This window comes from Scyliorhinus torazame, chromosome 16, assembly GCF_047496885.1.
Source record: "Scyliorhinus torazame isolate Kashiwa2021f chromosome 16, sScyTor2.1, whole genome shotgun sequence".
NCBI lineage: Eukaryota > Metazoa > Chordata > Chondrichthyes > Carcharhiniformes > Scyliorhinidae > Scyliorhinus > Scyliorhinus torazame.
Genome location: NC_092722.1, coordinates 80,183,379 through 80,205,679, shown reverse-complemented (window position 1 = coordinate 80,205,679; position 22,301 = coordinate 80,183,379). Strand labels below are relative to the sequence as shown.

General features: G+C 55.2%; 1 protein-coding gene across 1 annotated transcript in view; it reads right to left on the bottom strand.

The window, feature by feature from the left end:
- Positions 1-322: 322 nt before the first annotated feature.
- Positions 323-22,301, bottom strand: part of LOC140392269 (uncharacterized) — a 116,472-nt gene continuing 94,493 nt past the window's right edge. The window contains exons 28-32 of the mRNA XM_072477586.1: positions 11,344-11,484; positions 10,912-11,112; positions 8,667-8,798; positions 3,200-3,379; positions 323-2,043 (exon numbers count right to left, since the gene is read on the bottom strand). Coding sequence (XP_072333687.1) covers positions 1,753-2,043; positions 3,200-3,379; positions 8,667-8,798; positions 10,912-11,112; positions 11,344-11,484 — 945 coding nt within the window. The 3' untranslated portion in view covers positions 323-1,752. The remainder of the gene's footprint in view (positions 2,044-3,199; positions 3,380-8,666; positions 8,799-10,911; positions 11,113-11,343; positions 11,485-22,301) is intronic.

Genomic DNA, 22,301 nt, shown 5'->3' with positions numbered 1-22,301 from the left:
GGCGGGTGCGGGGCAAATGCCGCATGTGGGGGGCATCTGAACAGTTCCTCCTCCCTCTCCCCCTTCTCTCCCCCCCCCCCCCCCCGTCTTTCCCTCTTTCTGTCTCTCTCCACTCCCCCCCCCCGGTCTCTACCTCTCTCTCCTTGTCTCTCCCACCCACCCCCGGCTCGCCCTGTCTCTCTCTCTCTCCCTGTCTCTCCCACCCCGGTCTCTCCCCTCCCCTCTTCCTCTCGCCAGCCACCCCAGTCTCCCCTCTGCAATCAAACCAGGCTCCCGAGTTCTCCCAATCTTCCTGAAGTTAAAATAACCGGCCCAGTTCTGATTTTGGGTGAGTATCTTTTATTATCGCGACGCGAGTGTGAAAAAATATTGATTGTTTTTTAATAAAAATAAAACGTGTTAGCGAGTCCTTAAAAATAAGTCTCCTTACAAAAATAGGGTACATACTTTAGTGCGGATCTCAATCAGCGGAACTGATGCCAGAACACGGTGGGGCGAGAGGTCAGAGAGGTGACTTGCTCCCTGCTCTCCTGGGGTCAACTGGCCTCCCCTCATCGGGAGGGTAAGGGTTTAGCCTTATTGCCCGTCCGCTGCTGCTCCCCCCCCCCCCCCCCCCCTCCTCACCCACACACCTGCGGTTTGACAGGTGTGAGCATCGTTATTCTTGGTTAATGGGCCAGACCCTGAAACCTGTGGATAACCTTGTACATAATCATAAAAATAATATAGACTTCATCGCCAAAAACTTCCATCGTAACAGCCCAAGAGGAAGAGGGACAGACAGGAAGATAGAGAGTTGGAGTTAGAGAGCGAGGAGGGAGAGAGAGATGGAGAGAGAATCAGAGGCCGAGGCAGGGAGAGCGAGAAACAGAGAGGGAGTGAGAGAGAGCGACCGAAGGGGAGAGAGTCAGAGAGAGAATCAGGGACTGAAAGAGACGGAGCGAGAGACAGCGAGTGAATCAGAGGGCGAGAGGGAGGGACAGAGAGAGACAGGGAGCGGGAGATGGAGAGAGAAACGGAGCGAGAGAGGGAGCAAGAGACAGAGAATCAGAGAGAGAGAGCAAGAGAGTGGGAGGGAGAAAGAGAGAAGCAGAAAGGGAGCGAGACACAGAGGGAGCGAATCAGAGCAAGAGTAAGGGAGAGAGGGAGTGAGAGACGGAGAGAGAATCAGAGCGGTAGGGAGGGAGAAAGAAAGACAAAAAGGGAGCGAGAGACAGAATCAGAGCGAGAGGGAGGGAGAGAGAGAGAGACAGATCGAGAGACGGCGAATCAGAGCGAGAGGGAGGCAGGGAGCGAGAGAAGAAGAGAGAATCAAAGTGAGAGAGAGAGCGAATGACTAAGAGAGAATCAGAGCGAGAGAGGGAGCGAGAAATGGAGATAGGGAGCAAGGGAGAGTGAAAGATGGAGAGTGAGCGATAGACAGAGAGGGGGAGCGAATGACAGCAAGAGGGGGAGGGAGCAAGAGAGATGGTGCAAGTGATGAATGAGACAGCACGGGAAGAGTGAGAGAGAGGCAGAGCAAGAAACAGAAAGGGAGAGATGAAAGACACCTAGAGAGTGAGAGACAGTTCAGAGATCGAGGGACAGAGACTTTTCGTTTGTAATCCTTCAGAGGAAAACGGGGAAACCCTATTACTCCTCTACCAGCTCTGCTGACCCCTCCAGTAACCTGGGTGGGGTGGGAGAGGGGGTCAGGACCCTACCAAGTTTGAACCCCCCAGGGGTTAGGATTCACCTCTTACTCGGTGAAGGTCAGAATTCGGAACCCCCGAGGGGACCCCGAGAGGGGAGAGTCCGGCTCTGGGTGGCTGAGGAGGGCGCGTGGCTGCCCGGGGAGGACTGCAGGCTGTGGTTGAGGGAGCGATCGAGCCGGCGCGTCTCCGAGGCGAGCATGGACAGGTCGGGGTCACGTGAGACAGCGCTGAGCGAGTCGCTAAGGTTCCGGCGGAGCCCGGAGAGCTCGTTGTTGGCGCGGGTGGAGAGGCGGATGTATTGGTGCTTGTGTTGTAGCTCAAGATTCAACTGTGTCTTCAGAACGGTGATCTGTCCGGAGAGAGAGAGAGGACAGATGAGGACGACAGTGCGGCACTCCCTCTCCCGACGCTCCGACAGTACAGTGCTCACTCAGTATTAACCTTCCAACAGTGCAGCACTCCCTCAGTACTGACCCTCCGACAGTGCGGCACTCCATCTACCGACGCTCCGACAGTGCAGCGCTCCCTCTGTACTGACCCTCCAACAGTGCAGCACTCCCTCAGTACTGACCCTCCGACAGTGCGGCACTCCATCTACCGACGCTCCGACAGTGCAGCGCTCCCTCTGTACTGACCCTCCAACAGTGCGGCGCTCCCTCGGTACTGACCCTCCAACAGTGCGGCGCTCCCTCGGTACTGACACTCCAGCAGTGTGGCACTCCCTCAGTACTGACCTTCCGACAATGCGGCGCTCCCACAGTACTGACCCACCGACAGTGCGGCGCTCCCTCTGTACTGACCCTCCGACAGTGCAGCACTCCCTCAGTACTGACCCTTCAACAGTGCGGCGCTCCCTCAGTACTGACCCTCCGACAGTGCGGCCCTCCCTCAGTACTGACCCTCCGATAGTGCAGCCCTCCCTCAGTACTGACCCTCCAACAGTGCGGCTCTCCCTCAGTACTGACCCTCCAACAGTGCAGCGCTCCCTCAGTACTGACCCTTCAACAGTGCGGCGCTCCCTCAGTACTGACCCTCCGACAGTGCGGCCCTACCTCAGTACTGACCCTTCCACAGTGCAGCGCTCACTCAGACCTGACCCTCAGGCAGCATTCCCTCTACAACCCACTGACGTTGCGGCGCTCACTCAGTACTCACCCTCTGACAGTGCGGCGATCCCTCAGTACTGACCCTCCAACAGTGCAGCGCTCCCTCAGTACTGACCCTCCAACAGTGCGGCGCTCCCTCAGTACTGACCCTCCGGCAGTGTGGCGCTCCCTTAGTACTGACCCTCCAACAGTGCGGCGCTCCCTCAGTACTGACCCTCCGGCAGTGTGGCGCTCCCTTAGTACTGACCCTCTTGACGGTGCGGCGCTCCCTCTGTATTGACCCTTCGACAGAGCAGCCCTCCCTCGGTACTGACCCCCCGACAATGCGGCCCTCCCCTCAGTACTGACCCTCCGACAATGCGTCATTCCCTCTCCTGACCATCACTCCTGCTAACTCACCTGCTCTTCAAGGCCCTTCACCCTCTGTCTGTGGGCCCTCTCTCTGGACTCTAGTGTCGTCTCCAGCTGCCTGTTGGACAAGCGTAGGTGGTCAACCTCCCCCTTAAGTTCAATTTGACCTCGGGTTGTGACGTTGGTCAGGTCCCGATGGTGAGAGCTCTTTAATTCGGACAATTGATTCTGGAGAGAAAAGCAAGTGTTGCAATGAACTAATAGAACCTACTCATCCTCGCTTGAGTCATGTGTACAGTTCTGGTCTTCCTATACCTCGGTTAGACCACACTCGGAGCACCGTGCACAGTTCCGGTCTCCGTATCCCTCGGTTCGACCGCACTTGGAGCACCGTGCACAGTTCCGGTCTCCGTATCCCTCGGTTCGACCGCACTCGGAGCACCGTGCACAGTTCCGGTCTCCGTATCCCTCGGTTCGACCGCACTCGGAGCACCGTGCACAGTTCATGGGCTGGATTCTCCGTTTTTGGGACTATGTCCCCACGCCGTTGTGAGAACTGTGGTCTTTTACACCAGAAAAAATGGCATCAAAAGACCATAGATTCACAGCCTTGCAGGGGACTAGCAGATAGCTGTCGTGGTGCTCGCAGATCCAGCTGCCAACACGGCCCCCCCCCACCATACCTCCAGGCCAGAGGCCACGCATAGGCATGGCGGCGCCCTCCAGCGGCCGCGCCGTACTCCATGGCGGACTCAGCCCGCAAACCTGGACCGCCGAAATAGTGCCCCTGATCGACCGCTTGCCCGACCCGGACTGCCCACACACATAGCCCCGAGTCCTGAATGAGGCCCCCCCTGCCCTCCAATCGGCCCGCCCCCGACTGTGGCAGCCCCGGACTGAGTCCGCAGTCGCCTCGCTACATTCCCGAACAGCAGAATCACGTTAGAAACATGTGGTCGGGGTCGGAGAATAGCTGTGCGGGCCTCAGGCAATGGCCTTTCTGAGGGCGGTGAATCGCGGAATCGGCGCCGGTCCCGATTTCATACGGGAAATCGGATTTTCTGCCCCGTCACCGATCACGTTTTCGGCGTCGGGGGCGGAGAGTCCAGCCCCTGGTCTCCGTATCCCTCCGTTAGACCACATTGGGAGCATTGTGGACAGTTCTGGTCTCCGTATCCCTCGGTTAGATCACACTCGGAGCACTGTACACAGTTCTGGTCTCCGTATCCCTCGGTTAGACCACACTCGGAGCACTGTGCACAGTTCTGGTCTCCGTATCCCTCCGTTAGACCACATTGGGAGCATTGTGGACAGTTCTGGTCTCCGTATCCCTCGGTTAGATCACACTCGGAGCACTGTGCACAGTTCTGGTCTCCGTATCCCTCGGTTAGACCACACTCGGAGCACTGTGCACAGTTCTGGTCTCCGTATCCCTCCGTTAGACCACACTCGGAGCACTGTGCACAGTTCTGGTCTCCGTATCCCCCGGTTAGACCACACTCGGAGCACTGTACACAGTTCTGGTCTCCGTATCCACCGATTAGAGCACACTCGGAGCACTGTACAACGTTCTGGTCTCCGTATCCCTCGGTTAGATCACACTCGGAGCACTGTACACAGTTCTGGTCTCCGTATCCCTCGGTTAGACCACACTCGGAGCACTGTACACAGTTCTGGTCTCCGTATCCCTCGGTTAGACCACACTCGGAGCACTGTGCACAGTTCTGGTCTCCGTATCCCTCGGTTAGACCACACTCGGAGCACTGTGCACAGTTCTGGTCTCCGTATCCCTCGGTTAGACCACACTCGGAGCACTGTACACAGTTCTGGTCTCCGTATCCACCGATTAGAGCACACTCGGAGCACTGTACACAGTTCTGGTCTCCGTATCCCTCGGTTAGATCACACTCGGAGCACTGTACACAGTTCTGGTCTCCGTATCCCTCGGTTAGACCACACTCGGAGCACTGTGCACAGTTCTGGTCTCCGTATCCCTCGGTTAGACCACACTCGGAGCACTGTGCACAGTTCTGGTCTCCGTATCCCTCCGTTAGACCACACTCGGAGCACCGTGCACAGTTCTGGTCTCCATATCCCTCCGTTAGACCACACTCGGAGCACCGTGCACAGTTCTGCTCTCCGTATCCCTCGGTTAGACCACACTCTGAGCACCGTGCACAGTTCTGCTCTCCGTATCCCTCGGTTAGACCACACTCGGAGCACCGTGCACAGTTCTGGCCTCCATATCCCTCGGTTAGACCACACTCGGAGCACTGTACACAGTTCTGGTCTCCATATCCCTCGGTTAGACCACACTCTGAGCACTGTACACAGTTCCGATCTCTGTCTACCTCGGTTAGACCACACTCGGAGCACCGTGAACAGTTCTGGTCTCCGTATCCCCCGATTAGAGCACACTCGGAGCACTATGCACAGTTCTGGTCTCCGTATCCCTCCGTTAGACCACACTCGGAGCACCGTGCACAGTTCTGGGCTCCATATCCCTCGGTTAGATCACACTCGGAGCACCGTGAACAGTTCTGGTCTCCGTATCCCCCGATTAGAGCACACTCGGAGCACTATGCACAGTTCTGGTCTCCGTATCCCTCCGTTAGACCACACTCTGAGCACCGTGCACAGTTCTGGTCTCCGTATCCCTCGGTTAGACCACACTCGGAGCACTGTACACAGTTCTGGTCTCCATATCCCTCAGTTAGACACACAGTCGGAGCACCGTGCAGTTTTTTAAAAAAAGGTCTTTTATGCCAAACACCTGTAACAACAAACAGTCCATCAAATCACAATTCATAGTTTGTACTTTCCCCTTTTAACCCACCCCCTGCGATGAACAAAGCCTCAAATAGTGTCATGAACATCCGGCACTGCACCTCGTAGCCTGATCCTTCGCCGGGCGATCAGAGAGGCGAAGGCAACAACATCGGCCCCATTTTCCTCCAGAAACTCCAGCACATCCGAAACCCCAAAGGTCGCCACCATAGGGTCCGGCATGACCTCCACCCAACTCTCTTAGATAGTGTCCCAAACACCGCCTCCCTGTATCTCTCCAGCTTCTCGCAGCCCCAGAACAAGTGAGCGTGATTCGCTGGGGTCCGCCCACACTTCTCACACCCATCAGCCACACCCTGGAAGAACCAACTCATCCTCACTCAATTTAGATGTACCCTGTGCACCACCTTCCCTACATTCACCGCCCAGCAAGTTTGGGAGTGCCAACCCCCCCTTACTGTCTCTGCCTCTGCAAGAGTCCTCTTCCCCCTCGGTACCTTCCCAGCCCGTATAAACTCCAAGATCAATGTCTCCCCACTCCGGAAGAAGGCCTTAGGGAGAAAGATCGGGAGGATCTGGAAAACAAACAGGAACCTTGGCAGCACATTCATCATTACTACCTGCACCCTCGTAGACAGCGTCGTGCAAAGTGCCCCAGCTCTTAATTCCCCTTAACCGCCTCCACTAACGCTGTCAGATTCCACCTGTGCATCATGGCCCACTCTCTCATCACCTGAATACCCAAATACCTAAACCTCTCTCTTGCTACCATAAACGACAACACCCCCAAATCAGCCTCCCGCCCGCCACATTCACCTGAAACACCTCACTCTCCTCAACATTGAACTTATACCTGGAGGAGGCCTCAAACCTCTCTAACAGTCCCGTGATCCTGCCCACACTCTCCAGCGGTCCGACACAAACAACACCAGGTCGTCCACGTACAACGATACCCGGAGCTCCCTGCACCCCTTCACAATCCTTCGCCACTCCGCAGACAGCCCGAAGGGTCATCACCAAGGGTTCAATCACCAGTGCGAATAACAATGGCAACAGTGGGACCCCTGCTTGGTTCCCCTGTGCAACCCAAAGTCTACTGAACTCATCTTGTTCGTGCGCACACTTGCCACCAGCGACATAAACAACAGACGCTCTCACGCGACAAACTTCAGCCCACACCCAAACCTTCCCAGAATTTCAAATAAGTACCTCCACTCCACCCGATCAAAGGCCTTCTCTGCAATAACCTCCGCCCCCTGCCCCCCTGGCTGAGTCACAACTACGTTTAACAGCCCCTTGACAAAACCTATCTGATCCTCAGAGTTCACCCTTGGCACACACCCATCCACCCTTCCGCCAACACCGTCTCCAGTACTTCCATGTCTGTGTTCAACAACGAGATGGGCCTGTACGAGATCCGTGTAATCGGCTCCTGTGACAGCGTCGCTGGCAACTCCCCCCTCTTCACCACCGCACTAACCATCACCAACAGGTGGGGGGGGGGGGTCAACTCTGTAGCAAACAGTTTGTAAAATTCCACCGGAAAGCCATCCAGCCTGTGGCCTTCCCCGACTGCATTCCCCTGATCCTGTCTATCACCTCCCTCAGCCACAGCAGCTCCTCCCATACTGCCTCTTCTCTTCCCCCAACTCTGGGAACTCACACTAACCCTAACCGTAACCCTAACACCCCCAGTCAGTTCCGCCTCACCTAATTCCGCCCTTAACCGGGCCCATCAAAGATGGCCCCCCTCTCCGCCCATGACCACATTCAACCTCCAATCCTGCCATGCCCCATTCTCTCCCATCCCAATTTGCCCACCCCTCACGGCCCCCTCCCCCACCACCGTTCACTAGCATTGCTTGCTAGCTTGGCAGCTCCCACCCGAAGGCCCCACTTGCACACACCCCACCCCTCCCCCCACCAGTCCCTCCTTAGGCTGTCCAACCAACCCCTTACCCCCCCCCCCCCAATACCGACAAAACCATGGACCCTACCCAAAGGGCCCCGTCATACACATCCCTTCCACGAAAAAGAAAACACCCAAATTATAAACAACCTCCTCCCCAAAAAAAGATAAAAGACGGGAGGAGGGAGCAATCGCCCCCCCCCCCTTACAAACTTACCACCCAAAAAATATTCCCCCAAAAGAGCCATAACACCCATCTTTTGAGGACTTAACCCCTCCATCTCACGCCAACTCTCAGCTCTCCCCCAGTTTATGGTCCCTTATAAAGTCATTTGCCTCTTCTGGCATCTCAAAGTAGTACTCCCGGCTGTCGAATGTATCCCAATGTTCCGCCGGTTACAACAACCCAAAACAAATCTTCCGTCTGTAGGAGACCCGCGGCGCCCGTTTGACGCCGGTATTCGCAGCTGGAGCTGCATGAGTCGCTCCAGTGCCTTGCTGGTCCCCTGTAGGGCTCAGGATTGCTGCCCCTGGGGGCCTGTTGACGGCATCAACATTTATCCTCAGGATCAGCCAACCCGCCCCCTGTGTTTGCTAACTCTATTTCAAAGTGTTTTTTTTAACCTATGGTGGGTTTTGCCTGATTGGAGATAAAGAAGATAGCAATTAGTAGTTTAAGAGTTTCATTTCATTGTTAAACATTGTTTAACTCATAACAGTAAGCAATATATCAGTGATGTTAATGTTGTTTAATACTGCGTTGATAAGAAAGTTGTGCTTTAATATACAATATCCCTATTTTTGCGTGGGATCACTGACCTGCAGTTCTTTGAGTCGTTGCCGTGTGGAGCTCAACTCCTTTTCGGTGACAGACACTGTCTCCTCGAGACGTTTGCGTTCGGCGGAGAGGTGGCGTGTCTCTCCCTCCATCCTCACCTTCTCACTCTCGGCCTGCGAACGGATTAATTGAGACTGGTTGGGTGTGGTGAATGAACAGCTAATTGGGATCCCTGCGCTTCCCTCACCCCACCGCAGTCACACATGGCACCCTCCCCCCCCAAAATACTAATTCTATCACTTGTCTCTCAGTGTCCTTCCTTCCTACAATGCCCCTTTCCAGGCTTCTACGCGGCCAACTTATCCTTGCTCCCAATCCAGTCTACCAACGCCAGCTGAGCATCACTCCCACTGCGGCTTACTTTGGCTGGCCTCAGCCTTACTTCAATCCAGGCATACCCAATTTTCAAGCCAACTTTACTCATATGTACAGCCTACCATCACCATCTTTGCTCCCAGTGAGGCCTACCTTGGCCAACACATCCTTATTCACCCAATGAAGGCCCAGAATTGCCGACTCATCCTTACTCCCAGTGCAGGCTAGTATTGCCAACTCATCCTTACTCACAGTGAGGCCTAGCATTGCCAACTCATCCCTACTCCCAGTAGGTATCCAGATCACCAACAAACTGTCCTGGTCCCCCCCTTGCCGACACTATAGTTAAGAAAGCCCACCAACGACTCTACTTTCTCAGAAGACTCAGGAAATTTGGCATGTCAGCTACGACTCTCACCAACTTCTACAGATGCACCGTAGACAGCATTCTTTCTGGTTGTATCACAGCTTGGTATGGAGCCTGCTCTGCCCAAGATCGCAGGAAACTACAAAAGGTCGTGAATGTAGCCCAGTCCATCACACAAACCAGCCTCCCATCCATTGACTCTGTCTACAATTCTCGCTGCCTCGGAAAGGCAGCCAGCATAATCAAGGACCCCACGCACCCTGGACATACTCTCTGCCACCTTCTTCCGTCAGGAAAAAGATACCAAAGTTTGAGGTCACATACCAACTGACTCAAGAACAGCTTCTTCCCTACTGCCATCAGACTTTTGAATGGACCTACCTCGTATTAAGTTGGTCTTTTCTCTACACCTTGCTAGAACTAACATTATATTCTGCAGCCTCTCCTTCCTTCCCTATGTACGGTATGCATTGTTTCTACAGCATGCAAAAAACAATACTTTTCACTGTATACTAATACATGTGACAATAATAAATCAAATCAAAAATGAAGGCCCACCATTGCCAACTCATACTTACTTCCAGTGAAGGCTTAGAATTGCCAACTCATCCTTATTCCCAGTGAAGGCCCAGCATTGCCAACTCATCCTTACTCCCAGTGAGGCCTAGCATTGCCAACTCATCCTTACTCCTAGTGAGGCCTGGCATGGTCAACTCATCCTTACTCCCAGTTAGGCCTACCATCGCCAGCTGAGCCTCACTTCCACTGCGACCTACTTACTTTGGCTGGCCTCAGCCTTACTCCAATCGAGAGGCTCACCCAATTCTCAAGGCATCTTTGCTCCTTCAATACAAGCTACCATCACCATCCTTACTCCCAGTGAGGCCCACCTTGGTCAACACATCCTTATTCCCAGCGAATGCCAAGCATTGCTAAGTCATCCTTACTCCCAGTGAGGCCAAGCATTGCTAACTCATCCCTACTCCCAGGGAGGCCCAGTTTTGCCAATGCATCCTTACTCCCTGTTAGGCCTAGCATTACCAACTCATCCTTACTCCCAGTACAGCCTAACATTGCCAACCCATCCCTATTCCCAGTTAGGACGAGCATTGCCAACTCATCCTTACTGCCAATTAGGCCTAGCATTGCAAACCCGTCCTTACTCCCAAAGCTGCCTAGCACTGCCAACTCATCCCTGCTCCGAGTGAGTCCGAGCATTTCCAACTCGTCCTTACTCCCAGTGAGGCCTAGCATTGCCAACTCAATCTTACTCCCAGTTAGGCCTAACATCGCCCAATTCTCAAGGCAACTTTACTCCTAAAGTACAGCCTACCATCACCATCCTTAGTCCCAGTGTGGCCCACCTTGGTCAACACATCCTTATTCCCACTGAATGCCGAGCATTGCTAAGCCATCCTTACTCCCAATGAGGCCTAGCATTGCCAACTCATCCCTACTCCCAGTGAGGCTTAGCATTGCCAACTCATCCATAACCACTTGAGACCTAGCATTGGCAACTCATCCTTACACCCATTGCGGCCTACCTTTTCCAAGGCCCTCCTCGCTGCTGTGCGCTCCCTCTCTAGCCGGGAGACTGCTCGCTCGGCATCCAACTTTTCACTCTCGAGTTGAGCCACCGCTCGCTGGAGGCTGCCCAGACGTTCCTGGGTCAGGTACCTTTCGGCTTCAAGCGACCTCACTCTCTCTGATTCGGCAGCCCGTCTCTCCTGAGCCTCGTGAAGGTCCTGAGATGGAGGGAAGATGCTCAGAAAAGATTCATCTCATACCGACAGCCCGTTCCCCTATCGGAAGGAGGGAGGATTAATCATCTCACCCAGCTCCTCCCAGTTACACACACCAGGCAGCCCGTTCCCCTATCGGAGGGGGGTTAGCCCTCCCACTTCTTCCCAGTTACACACAGTGGCATCCCGTGCACCCTTCCCCCAAACCCCCGCCACCTCGCCCCTTTGACGCACCTGCACTTTGCTCTGGCTCTGAGCCTCGAACTCCCGATATCTTGCGTCCTGGGCCTCCAGGCATTGGCGCAGCTCCTCCAGTTGCACGTTGTGCTGGCTTTGCTCCTCATCAGCTCGCCGCCGGGCAGTTTCCAGTCGATCCTGACCGGGAAGAGGAAGGGACACCTCAGTCGAGTGGGCCAGCCCACACTAGAAGGGCCTAACCAGGCCTACACGTTCAGGCTCCTGGGCTTTTCCACAGCCACAGGCCCCGGCCATTTTCCACGGCCCAGGAATACCCTTCCCCTTGATGCCCACTGAATTCTCAGATGTGGAAGGAGGGCACTCTGTCCCTCCTGTCACCTCCCTCTCCCTGTAACCTCCTCCAGCCTCTACACCCTCCCTATCTCTGTAACCTCCTCCAGCCCCTCTAACCCGCCCTATCTCTGTAACCTCCTCCAGCCCCACCAACCCTCCCTATCCCTGTAACCTCCTCCAGCCTCTACACCCTCCCTATCTCTGTAACCTCCTCCAGCCCCTCTAACCCTCCCTATGTCGGTAACCTCCTCCAGCCTCTACACCCTCCCTATCCCTGTAACCTCCTCCAGCCTCTACACCCTCCCTATCTCTGTAACCACCTCCAGCCGCTCTAACCCTCCCTATCTCTGTAACCTCCTCCAGCCCCACCAACCCTCCCTATCTCTGTAACCTCCTCCAGCCCCTACACCCTCCCTAGCTCTGTAACCTCCCCCAGCCCCTACACCCCTCCCTCTCTCTGTAACCTCCCCCAGCCCCTACACCCCTCCCTATCTCTGTAACCTCCTCCAGCCCCTACAACCCTCCGTATCTCTGTAACCTCCTCCAGCCCCTACACCTCTCCCTATCTCTGTAACCACCTCCAGCCCTTACACCCTCCTTATCTCTGTAACCTCCCCAGCCTTTACACTCCTCCCTATTTCTGTAACCTCCTCCACCCCCTACACCCCTCCCTATCTGTGTAACCTCCTCCAGCCACCTACACCCCTCGTTATCTCTGTAACCTCCTTCAGCCCTACATTCCTCCCTATCTCTGTAACCTCCTCCAGCCCCTACACCCCTCCCTACCTCTGTAACCTCCTCCAGCCCCTACAACCCTGCCTATCTCTGTAACCTCCTCCAGCCCCTACAATCCTCCCTAGCTCTGTAACCTCCTCCAGCCCCTACACCCCTCCCTACCTCTGTAACCTCCTCCAGCCCCTACAACCCTGCCTATCTCTGTAACCTCCTCCAGCCCCTACAATCCTCCCTAGCTCTGTAACCTCCTCCAGCCCCTACAACCCTGCCTATCTCTGTAACCTCCTCCAGCCCCTACAATCCTCCCGAGCTCTGTAACCTCCTCCAGCCCCTACAACCCTCCCTATCTCTGTAACCTCCTCCAGCCCCTACACCCTCCCTATCTCTGTAACCTCCTCCAGCCCCTACACCCCTCCCTACCTCTGTAACCTTCTCCAGCCCCTACACCCCCCCCTACCTCTGTCACCTCCTCCAGACCCGACACCCCTCCCTATCTCTATAACCTCTTAGAGCCCCTTTAACCCTCCCTATCTCAGTAACCTCGTCCAGCCCATATAACCCTCTCTATCTCTCTAACCTTCTCCAGCCCCTACACCCTCCTTTTCTCAGCAACCTCCTCCATCCCCTATGCCCCTCCCTATCTCTGTAACCTCCTCCAGCCCCTACAACCCTCCCTATCTCTGTAACCTTTTCCATCCCCTACAACCCTCCATATCTCTGTAACCTCGTCCAACCCCTATAACCCTCTCTATCTCTGTAACCTTCTCCAGCCCCGACAGCACTCCCTATCTCTGTAACCTCATCCAGCCCCTATAACCCTATCTCTGTAACCTACTCCAGCCCCTACAACCTTCCCTATCTCTGTAACCTCTTCCAGCCCCTTTAACCCTCCCTATCTCTGTAACCTTGTCCAGCCCCTACAATCCTCCCTATCTCTGTAACCTCCTCCAGACCCTACACCCTCCCTATATCTGTAACCTTCTCCAGCCCCCTACACCTCTCCCTATCTCTGTAACCTCCTCCAGCCCCTACACCGCTCCCTAGCTCTGTAACCTAATCCATCCCCCTACACCCCTCCCTATCTCTGTAACCTCCTCCAGCCCCTACACCGCTCCCTATCTCTGTAACCTAATCCAGCCTCTACACCCTCCCTATCCCTGTAACCTCCTCCAGCCTCTACACCCTCCCTATCTCTGTAACCACCTCCAGCCGCTCTAACCCTCCCTATCTCTGTAACCTCCTCCAGCCCCACCAACCCTCCCTATCTCTGTAACCTCCTCCAGCCCCTACACCCTCCCTAGCTCTGTAACCTCCCCCAGCCCCTACACCCCTCCCTCTCTCTGTAACCTCCCCCAGCCCCTACACCCCTCCCTATCTCTGTAACCTCCTCCAGCCCCTACAACCCTCCGTATCTCTGTAACCTCCTCCAGCCCCTACACCTCTCCCTATCTCTGTAACCACCTCCAGCCCTTACACCCTCCTTATCTCTGTAACCTCCCCAGCCTTTACACTCCTCCCTATTTCTGTAACCTCCTCCACCCCCTACACCCCTCCCTATCTGTGTAACCTCCTCCAGCCACCTACACCCCTCGTTATCTCTGTAACCTCCTTCAGCCCTACATTCCTCCCTATCTCTGTAACCTCCTCCAGCCCCTACACCCCTCCCTACCTCTGTAACCTCCTACAACCCTGCCTATCTCTGTAACCTCCTCCAGCCCCTACAATCCTCCCTAGCTCTGTAACCTCCTCCAGCCCCTACACCCCTCCCTACCTATGTAACCTCCTCCAGCCCCTACAACCCTGCCTATCTCTGTAACCTCCTCCAGCCCCTACAATCCTCCCTAGCTCTGTAACCTCCTCCAGCCCCTACAACCCTGCCTATCTCTGTAACCTCCTCCAGCCCCTACAATCCTCCCTAGCTCTGTAACCTCCTCCAGCCCCTACAACCCTCCCTATCTCTGTAACCTCCTCCAGCCCCTACACCCTCCCTATCTCTGTAACCTCCTCCAGCCCCTACACCCCTCCCTACCTCTGTAACCTTCTCCAGCCCCTACACCCCCCCCTACCTCTGTCACCTCCTCCAGACCCGACACCCCTCCCTATCTCTATAACCTCTTAGAGCCCCTTTAACCCTCCCTATCTCAGTAACCTCGTCCAGCCCATATAACCCTCTCTATCTCTCTAACCTTCTCCAGCCCCTACACCCTCCTTTTCTCAGCAACCTCCTCCATCCCCTATGCCCCTCCCTATCTCTGTAACCTCCTCCAGCCCCTACAACCCTCCCGATCTCTGTAACCTTTTCCATCCCCTACAACCCTCCATATCTCTGTAACCTCGTCCAACCCCTATAACCCTCTCTATCTCTGTAACCTTCTCCAGCCCCGACAGCACTCCCTATCTCTGTAACCTCATCCAGCCCCTATAACCCTATCTCTGTAACCTACTCCAGCCCCTACAACCTTCCCTATCTCTGTAACCTCTTCCAGCCCCTTTAACCCTCCCTATCTCTGTAACCTTGTCCAGCCCCTACAATCCTCCCTATCTCTGTAACCTCCTCCAGACCCTACACCCTCCCTATATCTGTAACCTTCTCCAGCCCCCTACACCTCTCCCTATCTCTGTAACCTCCTCCAGCCCCTACACCGCTCCCTAGCTCTGTAACCTAATCCATCCCCCTACACCCCTCCCTATCTCTGTAACCTCCTCCAGCCCCTACACCGCTCCCTATCTCTGTAACCTAATCCAGCCTCTACACCCTCCCTATCCCTGTAACCTCCTCCAGCCTCTACACCCTCCCTATCTCTGTAACCACCTCCAGCCGCTCTAACCCTCCCTATCTCTGTAACCTCCTCCAGCCCCACCAACCCTCCCTATCTCTGTAACCTCCTCCAGCCCCTACACCCTCCCTATCTCTGTAACCTCCTCCAGCCCCTACACCCCTCCCTACCTCTGTAACCTCCTCCAGCCCCTACAACCCTGCCTATCTCTGTAACCTCCTCCAGCCCCTACAATCCTCCCTAGCTCTGTAACCTCCTCCAGCCCCTACACCCCTCCCTACCTATGTAACCTCCTCCAGCCCCTACAACCCTGCCTATCTCTGTAACCTCCTCCAGCCCCTACAATCCTCCCTAGCTCTGTAACCTCCTCCAGCCCCTACAACCCTGCCTATCTCTGTAACCTCCTCCAGCCCCTACAATCCTCCCGAGCTCTGTAACCTCCTCCAGCCCCTACAACCCTCCCTATCTCTGTAACCTCCTCCAGCCCCTACACCCTCCCTATCTCTGTAACCTTCTCCAGCCCCTACACCCCTCCCTACCTCTGTAATCTTCTCCAGCCCCTACACCCCCCCCTACCTCTGTCACCTCCACCAGACCCGACACCCCTCCCTATCTCTATAACCTCTTAGAGCCCCTTTAACCCTCCCTATCTCAGTAACCTCGTCCAGCCCATATAACCCTCTCTATCTCTCTAACCTTCTCCAGCCCCTACACCCTCCTTTTCTCAGCAACCTCCTCCATCCCCTATGCCCCTCCCTATCTCTGTAACCTCCTCCAGCCCCTACAACCCTCCCTATCTCTGTAACCTTTTCCATCCCCTACAACCCTCCATATCTCTGTAACCTCGTCCAACCCCTATAACCCTCTCTATCTCTGTAACCTTCTCCAGCCCCGACAGCACTCCCTATCTCTGTAACCTCATCCAGCCCCTATAACCCTATCTCTGTAACCTACTCCAGCCCCTACAACCTTCCCTATCTCTGTAACCTCTTCCAGCCCCTTTAACCCTCCCTATCTCTGTAACCTTGTCCAGCCCCTACAATCCTCCCTATCTCTGTAACCTCCTCCAGACCCTACACCCTCCCTATATCTGTAACCTTCTCCAGCCCCCTACACCTCTCCCTATCTCTGTAACCTCCTCCAGCCCCTACACCGCTCCCTAGCTCTGTAACCTAATCCATCCCCCTACACCCCTCCCTATCTCTGTAACCTCCTCCAGCCCCTACACCGCTCCCTATCTCTGTAACCTAATCCAGCCCCTACACCCCTCCCTATCTATGTAACCTAATCCAGCCCCCTACACCCCTCCCTACCTCTGTAACCTCCTCCAGCCCCTACACCCCTCCCTATCTCTGTAACCTCGTCCAGCCCCTTTAACCCTCCCTATCTCTGTAACCTAATCCAGCCCCTACACCCCTCCCCATCTCTGTAACCTAATCCAGCCCTACACCCCTCCCTATCTCTGTAACTTCCTCCAGCCCCAGAACCCTCCCTATCTCTGTAACCTCCTCCAGCCCCTACAACCCTCCCTATCTCTGTAACCTCGTCCAGCCCCTTTAACCCTCCCTATCTCTGTAACCTCATCCAGCCCCTATAACCCTATATCTGTAACCTAATCCAGCCCCTACACCCCTCCCCATCTCTGTAACCTCCTCCAGCCCCTACACCCTCCCTATCTCTGTAACCTCCTCCAGCCCCTACACCCCTCCCTACCTCTGTAACCTCCTCCAGCCCCTACACCCCCCCCCCTACCTCTGTCACCTCCTCCAGACCCTACACCCCTCCCTATCTCTGTAACCTCTTCGAGCCCCTTTAACCCTCCCCATCTCTGTAACCTCGTCCAGCCCATATAACCCTCTCTATCTCTGTAACCTTCTCCAGCCCCTACACCCTCCTTTTCTCAGCAACCTCCTCCATCCCCTACGCCCCTCCCTATCTCTGTAACCTCCTCCAGCCCCTACAACCCTCCCTATCTCTGTAACCTTCTCCATCCCCTACAACCCTCCCTATCTCTGTAACCTCGTCCAGCCCCTACAACCCTCCATATCTCTGTCACCTCGTCCAACCCCTATAACCCTCACTATCTCTGTAACCTTCTCCAGCCCCGACAGCACTCCCTATCTCTGTAACCTCATCCAGCCCCTATAACCCTATCTCTGTAACCTACACCAGCCCCTACAACCTTCCCTATCTCTGTAACCTCTTCCAGCCCCTTTAACCCTCCCTATCTCTGTAACCTTGTCCAGCCCCTACAATCCTCCCTATCTCTGTAACCTCCTCCAGCCCCTACACCCTCCCTATATCTGTAACCTTCTCCAGCCCCCTACACCTCTCCCTATCTCTGTAACCTCCTCCAGCCCCTCCACCGCTCCCTATCTCTGTAACCTAATCCAGCCCCTACACCCCTCCCTATCTATGTAACCTAATCCAGCCCCCTACACCCCTCCCTACCTCTGTAACCTCCTCCAGCCCCTACACCCCTCCCTACCTGTCACCTCCTCCAGCCCCTACACCCCTCCCTATCTCTGTAACCTCCTCCAGCCCCTACACCCCTCCCTACCTCTGTAACCTCCTCCAGCCCCTACACCCCTCCCTACCTCTGTAACCTCCTCCAGCCCCTACACCCCTCCCTACCTCTGTCACCTCCTCCAGCCCCTACACCCCTCCCTATCTCTGTAACCTCGTCCAGCCCCTTTAACCCTCCCTATCTCTGTAACCTAATCCAGCCCCTACACCCCTCCCCATCTCTGTAACCTAATCCAGCCCTACACCCCTCCCTATCTCTGTAACTTCCTCCAGCCCCAGAACCCTCCCTATCTCTGTAACCTCCTCCAGCCCCTACAACCCTCCCTATCTCTGTAACCTCGTCCAGCCCCTTTAACCCTCCCCATCTCTGTAACCTCATCCAGCCCCTATAACCCTATATCTGTAACCTAATCCAGCCCCTACACCCCTCCCCATCTCTGTAACCTCCTCCAGCCCCTACACCCTCCCTATCTCTGTAACCTCCTCCAGCCCCTACACCCTCCCTACCTCTGTCACCTCCTCCAGACCCTACACCCCTCCCTATCTCTGTAACCTCTTCGAGCCCCTTTAACCCTTCCTTTCTCTGTAACCTCGTCCAGCCCATATAACCCTCTCTATCTCTGTAACCTTCTCCAGCCCCTACACCCTCCTTTTCTCAGCAACCTCCTCCATCCCCTTCAACCCTCCCTATCTCTGTAACCTCGTCCAGCCCCTACAACCCTCCATATCTCTGTAACCTCGTCCAACACCTATAACCCTCTCTATCTCTGTAACCTTCTCCAGCCCCGACAGCACTCCCTATCTCTGTAACCTCATCCAGCCCCTATAACCCTATCTCTGTAACCTACTCCAGCCCCTACAACCTTCCCTATCTCTGTAACCTCTTCCAGCCCCTTTAACCCTCCCTATCTCTGTAACCTTGTCCAGCCCCTACAATCCTCCCTATCTCTGTAACCTCCTCCAGCCCCTACACCCTCCCTATCTCTGTAACCTCCTCCAGCCCCTACACCGCTCCCTATCTCTGTAACCTAATCCAGCCCCTACACTCCTCCCTAGCTCTGTAACCTAATCCAGCCCCCTACACCCCTCCCTATCTCTGTAACCTCCTCCAGCCCCTACACCGCTCCCTATCTCTGTAACCTAATCCAGCCCCTACACCCCTCCCTATCTATGTAACCTAATCCAGCCCCCTACACCCCTCCCTACCTCTGTCACCTCCTCCAGCCCCTACACCCCTCCCTATCTCTGTAACCTCGTCCAGCCTCTTTAACCCTCCCTATCTCTGTAACCTAATCCAGCCCCTACACCCCTCCCCATCTCTGTAACCTAATCCAGCCCTACACCCCTCCCTATCTCTGTAACTTCCTCCAGCCCCAGAACCCTCCCTATCTCTGTAACCTCCTCCAGCCCCTACAACCCTCCCTATCTCTGTAACCTCGTCCAGCCCCTTTAACCCTCCCTATCTCTGTAACCTCATCCAGCCCCTATAACCCTATATCTGTAACCTAATCCAGCCCCTACACCCCTCCTTTTCTCAGCAACCTCCTCCATCCCCTACACCCCTCCCTACCTCTGTAATCTCCTCCAGCCCCTACACCCTCCCTATCTCTGTAACCTCCTCCAGCCCCTACACCCCTCCCTACCTCTGTAATCTCCTCCAGCCCCTACAGCCCCCCCTACCTCTGTCACCTCCTCCAGACCCTACACCCCTCCCTATCTCTGTAACCTCTTCGAGCCCCTTTAACCCTCCCTATCTCTGTAACCTCGTCCAGCCCATATAACCCTCTCTATCTCTGTAACCTTCTCCAGCCCCTACACCCTCCTTTTCTCAGCAACCTCCTCCATCCCCCACGCCCCTCCCTATCTCTGTAACCTCCTCCAGCCCCTACAACCCTCCCTATCTCTGTAACCTTCTCCATCCCCTACAACCCTCCCTATCTCTGTAACCTTGTCCAGCCCCTACAATCCTCCCTGTCTCTGTAACCTCCTCCAGCCCCCTACACCTCTCCCTATCTCTGTAACCTCCTCCAGCCCCTACACCGCTCCCTATCTCTGTAACCTAATCCAGCCCCTACACCCCTCCCTATCTATGTAACCTAATCCAGCCCCCTACACCCCTCCCTACCTCTGTAACCTCCTCCAGCCCCTATACCCCTCCCTACCTCTGTCACCTCCTCCAGCCCCTACACCCCTCCCTATCTCTGTAACCTCATCCAGCCCCTATAACCCGATCTCTGTAACCTACTCCAGCCCCTACAACCTTCCCTATCTCTGTAACCTCTTCCAGCCCCTTTAACCCTCCCTATCTCTGTAACCTTGTCCAGCCCCTACAATCCTCCCTATCTCTGTAACCTCCTCCAGCCCCTACACCCTCCCTATATCTGTAACCTTCTCCAGCCCCCTACACCTCTCCCTATCTCTGTAACCTCCTCCAGCCCCTACACCGCTCCCTATCTCTGTAACCTAATCCAGCCCCTACACTCCTCTCTAGCTCTGTCACCTAATCCAGCCCCTACACCCCTCCCCATCTCTGTAACCTAATCCATCCGTACACCCCTCCCTATCTCTGTAACCTCCTCCAGCCCCTACAACCCTCCCTATCTCTGTAACCTCGTCCAGCCCCTTTAACCCTCCCTATCTCTGTAACCTCATCCAGCCCCTATAACCCTATATCTGTAACCTAATCCAGCCCCTACACCCCTCCTTTTCTCAGCAACCTCCTCCATCCCCTACACCCCTCCCTACCTCTGTAACCTCCTCCAGCCCCTACACCCTCCCTATCTCTGTAACCTCCTCCAGCCCCTACAACCCTGCCTATCTCTGTAACGTCCTCCAGCCCCTACAATCCTGCCTATCTCTGTAACCTCCTCCAGCCCCTACAACCCTCCTTATCTCAGTAACCTCCTCCAGCCCCAACAACCCTCCCTATCTCGGTAACCTCCTCCAGCTCCTACAACCCTCCCTATCTCTGTAACCTCCTCCAGCCCTTACAATGCTCCCTATCTCGTTAACCTCCTCCAGCCTCCCTATCTCTGTAACCTTCTCCATTCCCTGCACTCCTCCCTATCTATGTAACCTAATCCCGCCTCTACACCCCTCCCTAGCTCTATAACCTCGGCCAGCCCCTATAACCCTCCCTATCTCTATAACCTTCTCCAGCCCCTACAACGCTCACTATCTCTAACCTCCTCGAGCCCTACAACCCTCCCTATCTCTGTGACCTCCCCTTGCCCTTCCACCCCTCCCTATCTCAGTAACCTCTTCCAGCCCCCTTCCTATCGCTTTAGCCCCCTGCAACCCTCCGAGATCTCTGCACTCCTCCGCTTTCCAGCCTCTCGAGCATCCTCCGACTTCCTTCGCTCCACAATTGGCGGCCTTGCCTTCAGCTGCCTGGGGGCCCCCCTTCACCTAGATCCCTCCCTTCACCTAAATCCCTCCCTGAAGCTCTCTGACTCTCTCTCTCTCTCCCTCTCAATCTTTCTCATTCTCCCGGTCTCTCTATCTCCCTTGAGCCCCCGCTCTCTCCCTTTTTCTGTATCTCTGTCCCTCTCCCTCTCTCTCTCTCCCTCCCTTTCTGTTTCCCTCTCTCTATCTGTCTCTCTCTGACTCCCTCTCGATCTCTCTCTCTCTCTCTCAAGGTCTCCCTCTCCCCAGTCTCTCTCACTCTGTGTCTCTCTCCCTCTCGGCTTCTCTCTCTCTATCCCACTGTCTTTCACTCTGTCTCGCTCTCTCTCTCGGTCTCACTGTCTCTATCTCTCTCCCTCTTGGTTTCTCTCTCTCTGTCCCTCTCTCTCTCTGTCTGTCTCACTATGTTTTCCCTTCTTTCTATGTCTCTGTGTGTCTCTCTCTCTCCCTCTCGATCTCCCTCTGTCTCTATCTCTCTCTCTCGGTCTCTCACTCTCGGTTCCTATCTTTCTGTCCCACTCTCTCACTTTCTGTCTCTCTCTCTGTCTCCCTCTGTCTCTCTTCCTCTGTCTCTCTCTCTCTGTCTGACTCTGTGATGCGCAATCAATTACACTCAAGTCGAAGTGATTTCATAACTGAAGGCTTTAATCCACTAGAACTTGTTCCCCAGCAGCTTCGGTACAGAAAGTGAAGGCTGCTGGGACGGCACCGATTTTTATATTCCGCCTGTCAGGGCGGAGCTACGTTCAACAGCCAATGGTAAACTCCTGGGTTTAACCAATGGTCATCAGCCTCTTAGGTGCCGCAATACCTGGTACTACCACATTCACCCCCTGTTAAAAAAGTGTCCGGCGGGGGTGGTGGTCAGTGGTAACCGTGGTGGCACCGTGGTGTCGAGGATATTTACAAAGTGTTCGTTCACAGTTAAAGTCACAGCGAAGCAATCAGTCGATTGGGTGGCCTGGTCGTCCTTCTGGAGCGTCTGGGCTTCGGTGGTGATTCTGGTGTGGGTTCCGGTGGTTGCGACTCCGGGAGCGTGGTTTTGTCCTCCCTGGCAGCTTCGTCATCCCTAGGCAGCGCTGTTGGGGCAAAAGGATGACACGGGGTGGGGTGGGGGGGGGGGGGGCGCCTGTAGGGGGCGTCGGTGAGTGGTCGGGCCTAGGCAGGAGCGGCAGGGAGTACTGAGCCTCCAGTGAGGTGCTGTGGGGGTTGGGGTGG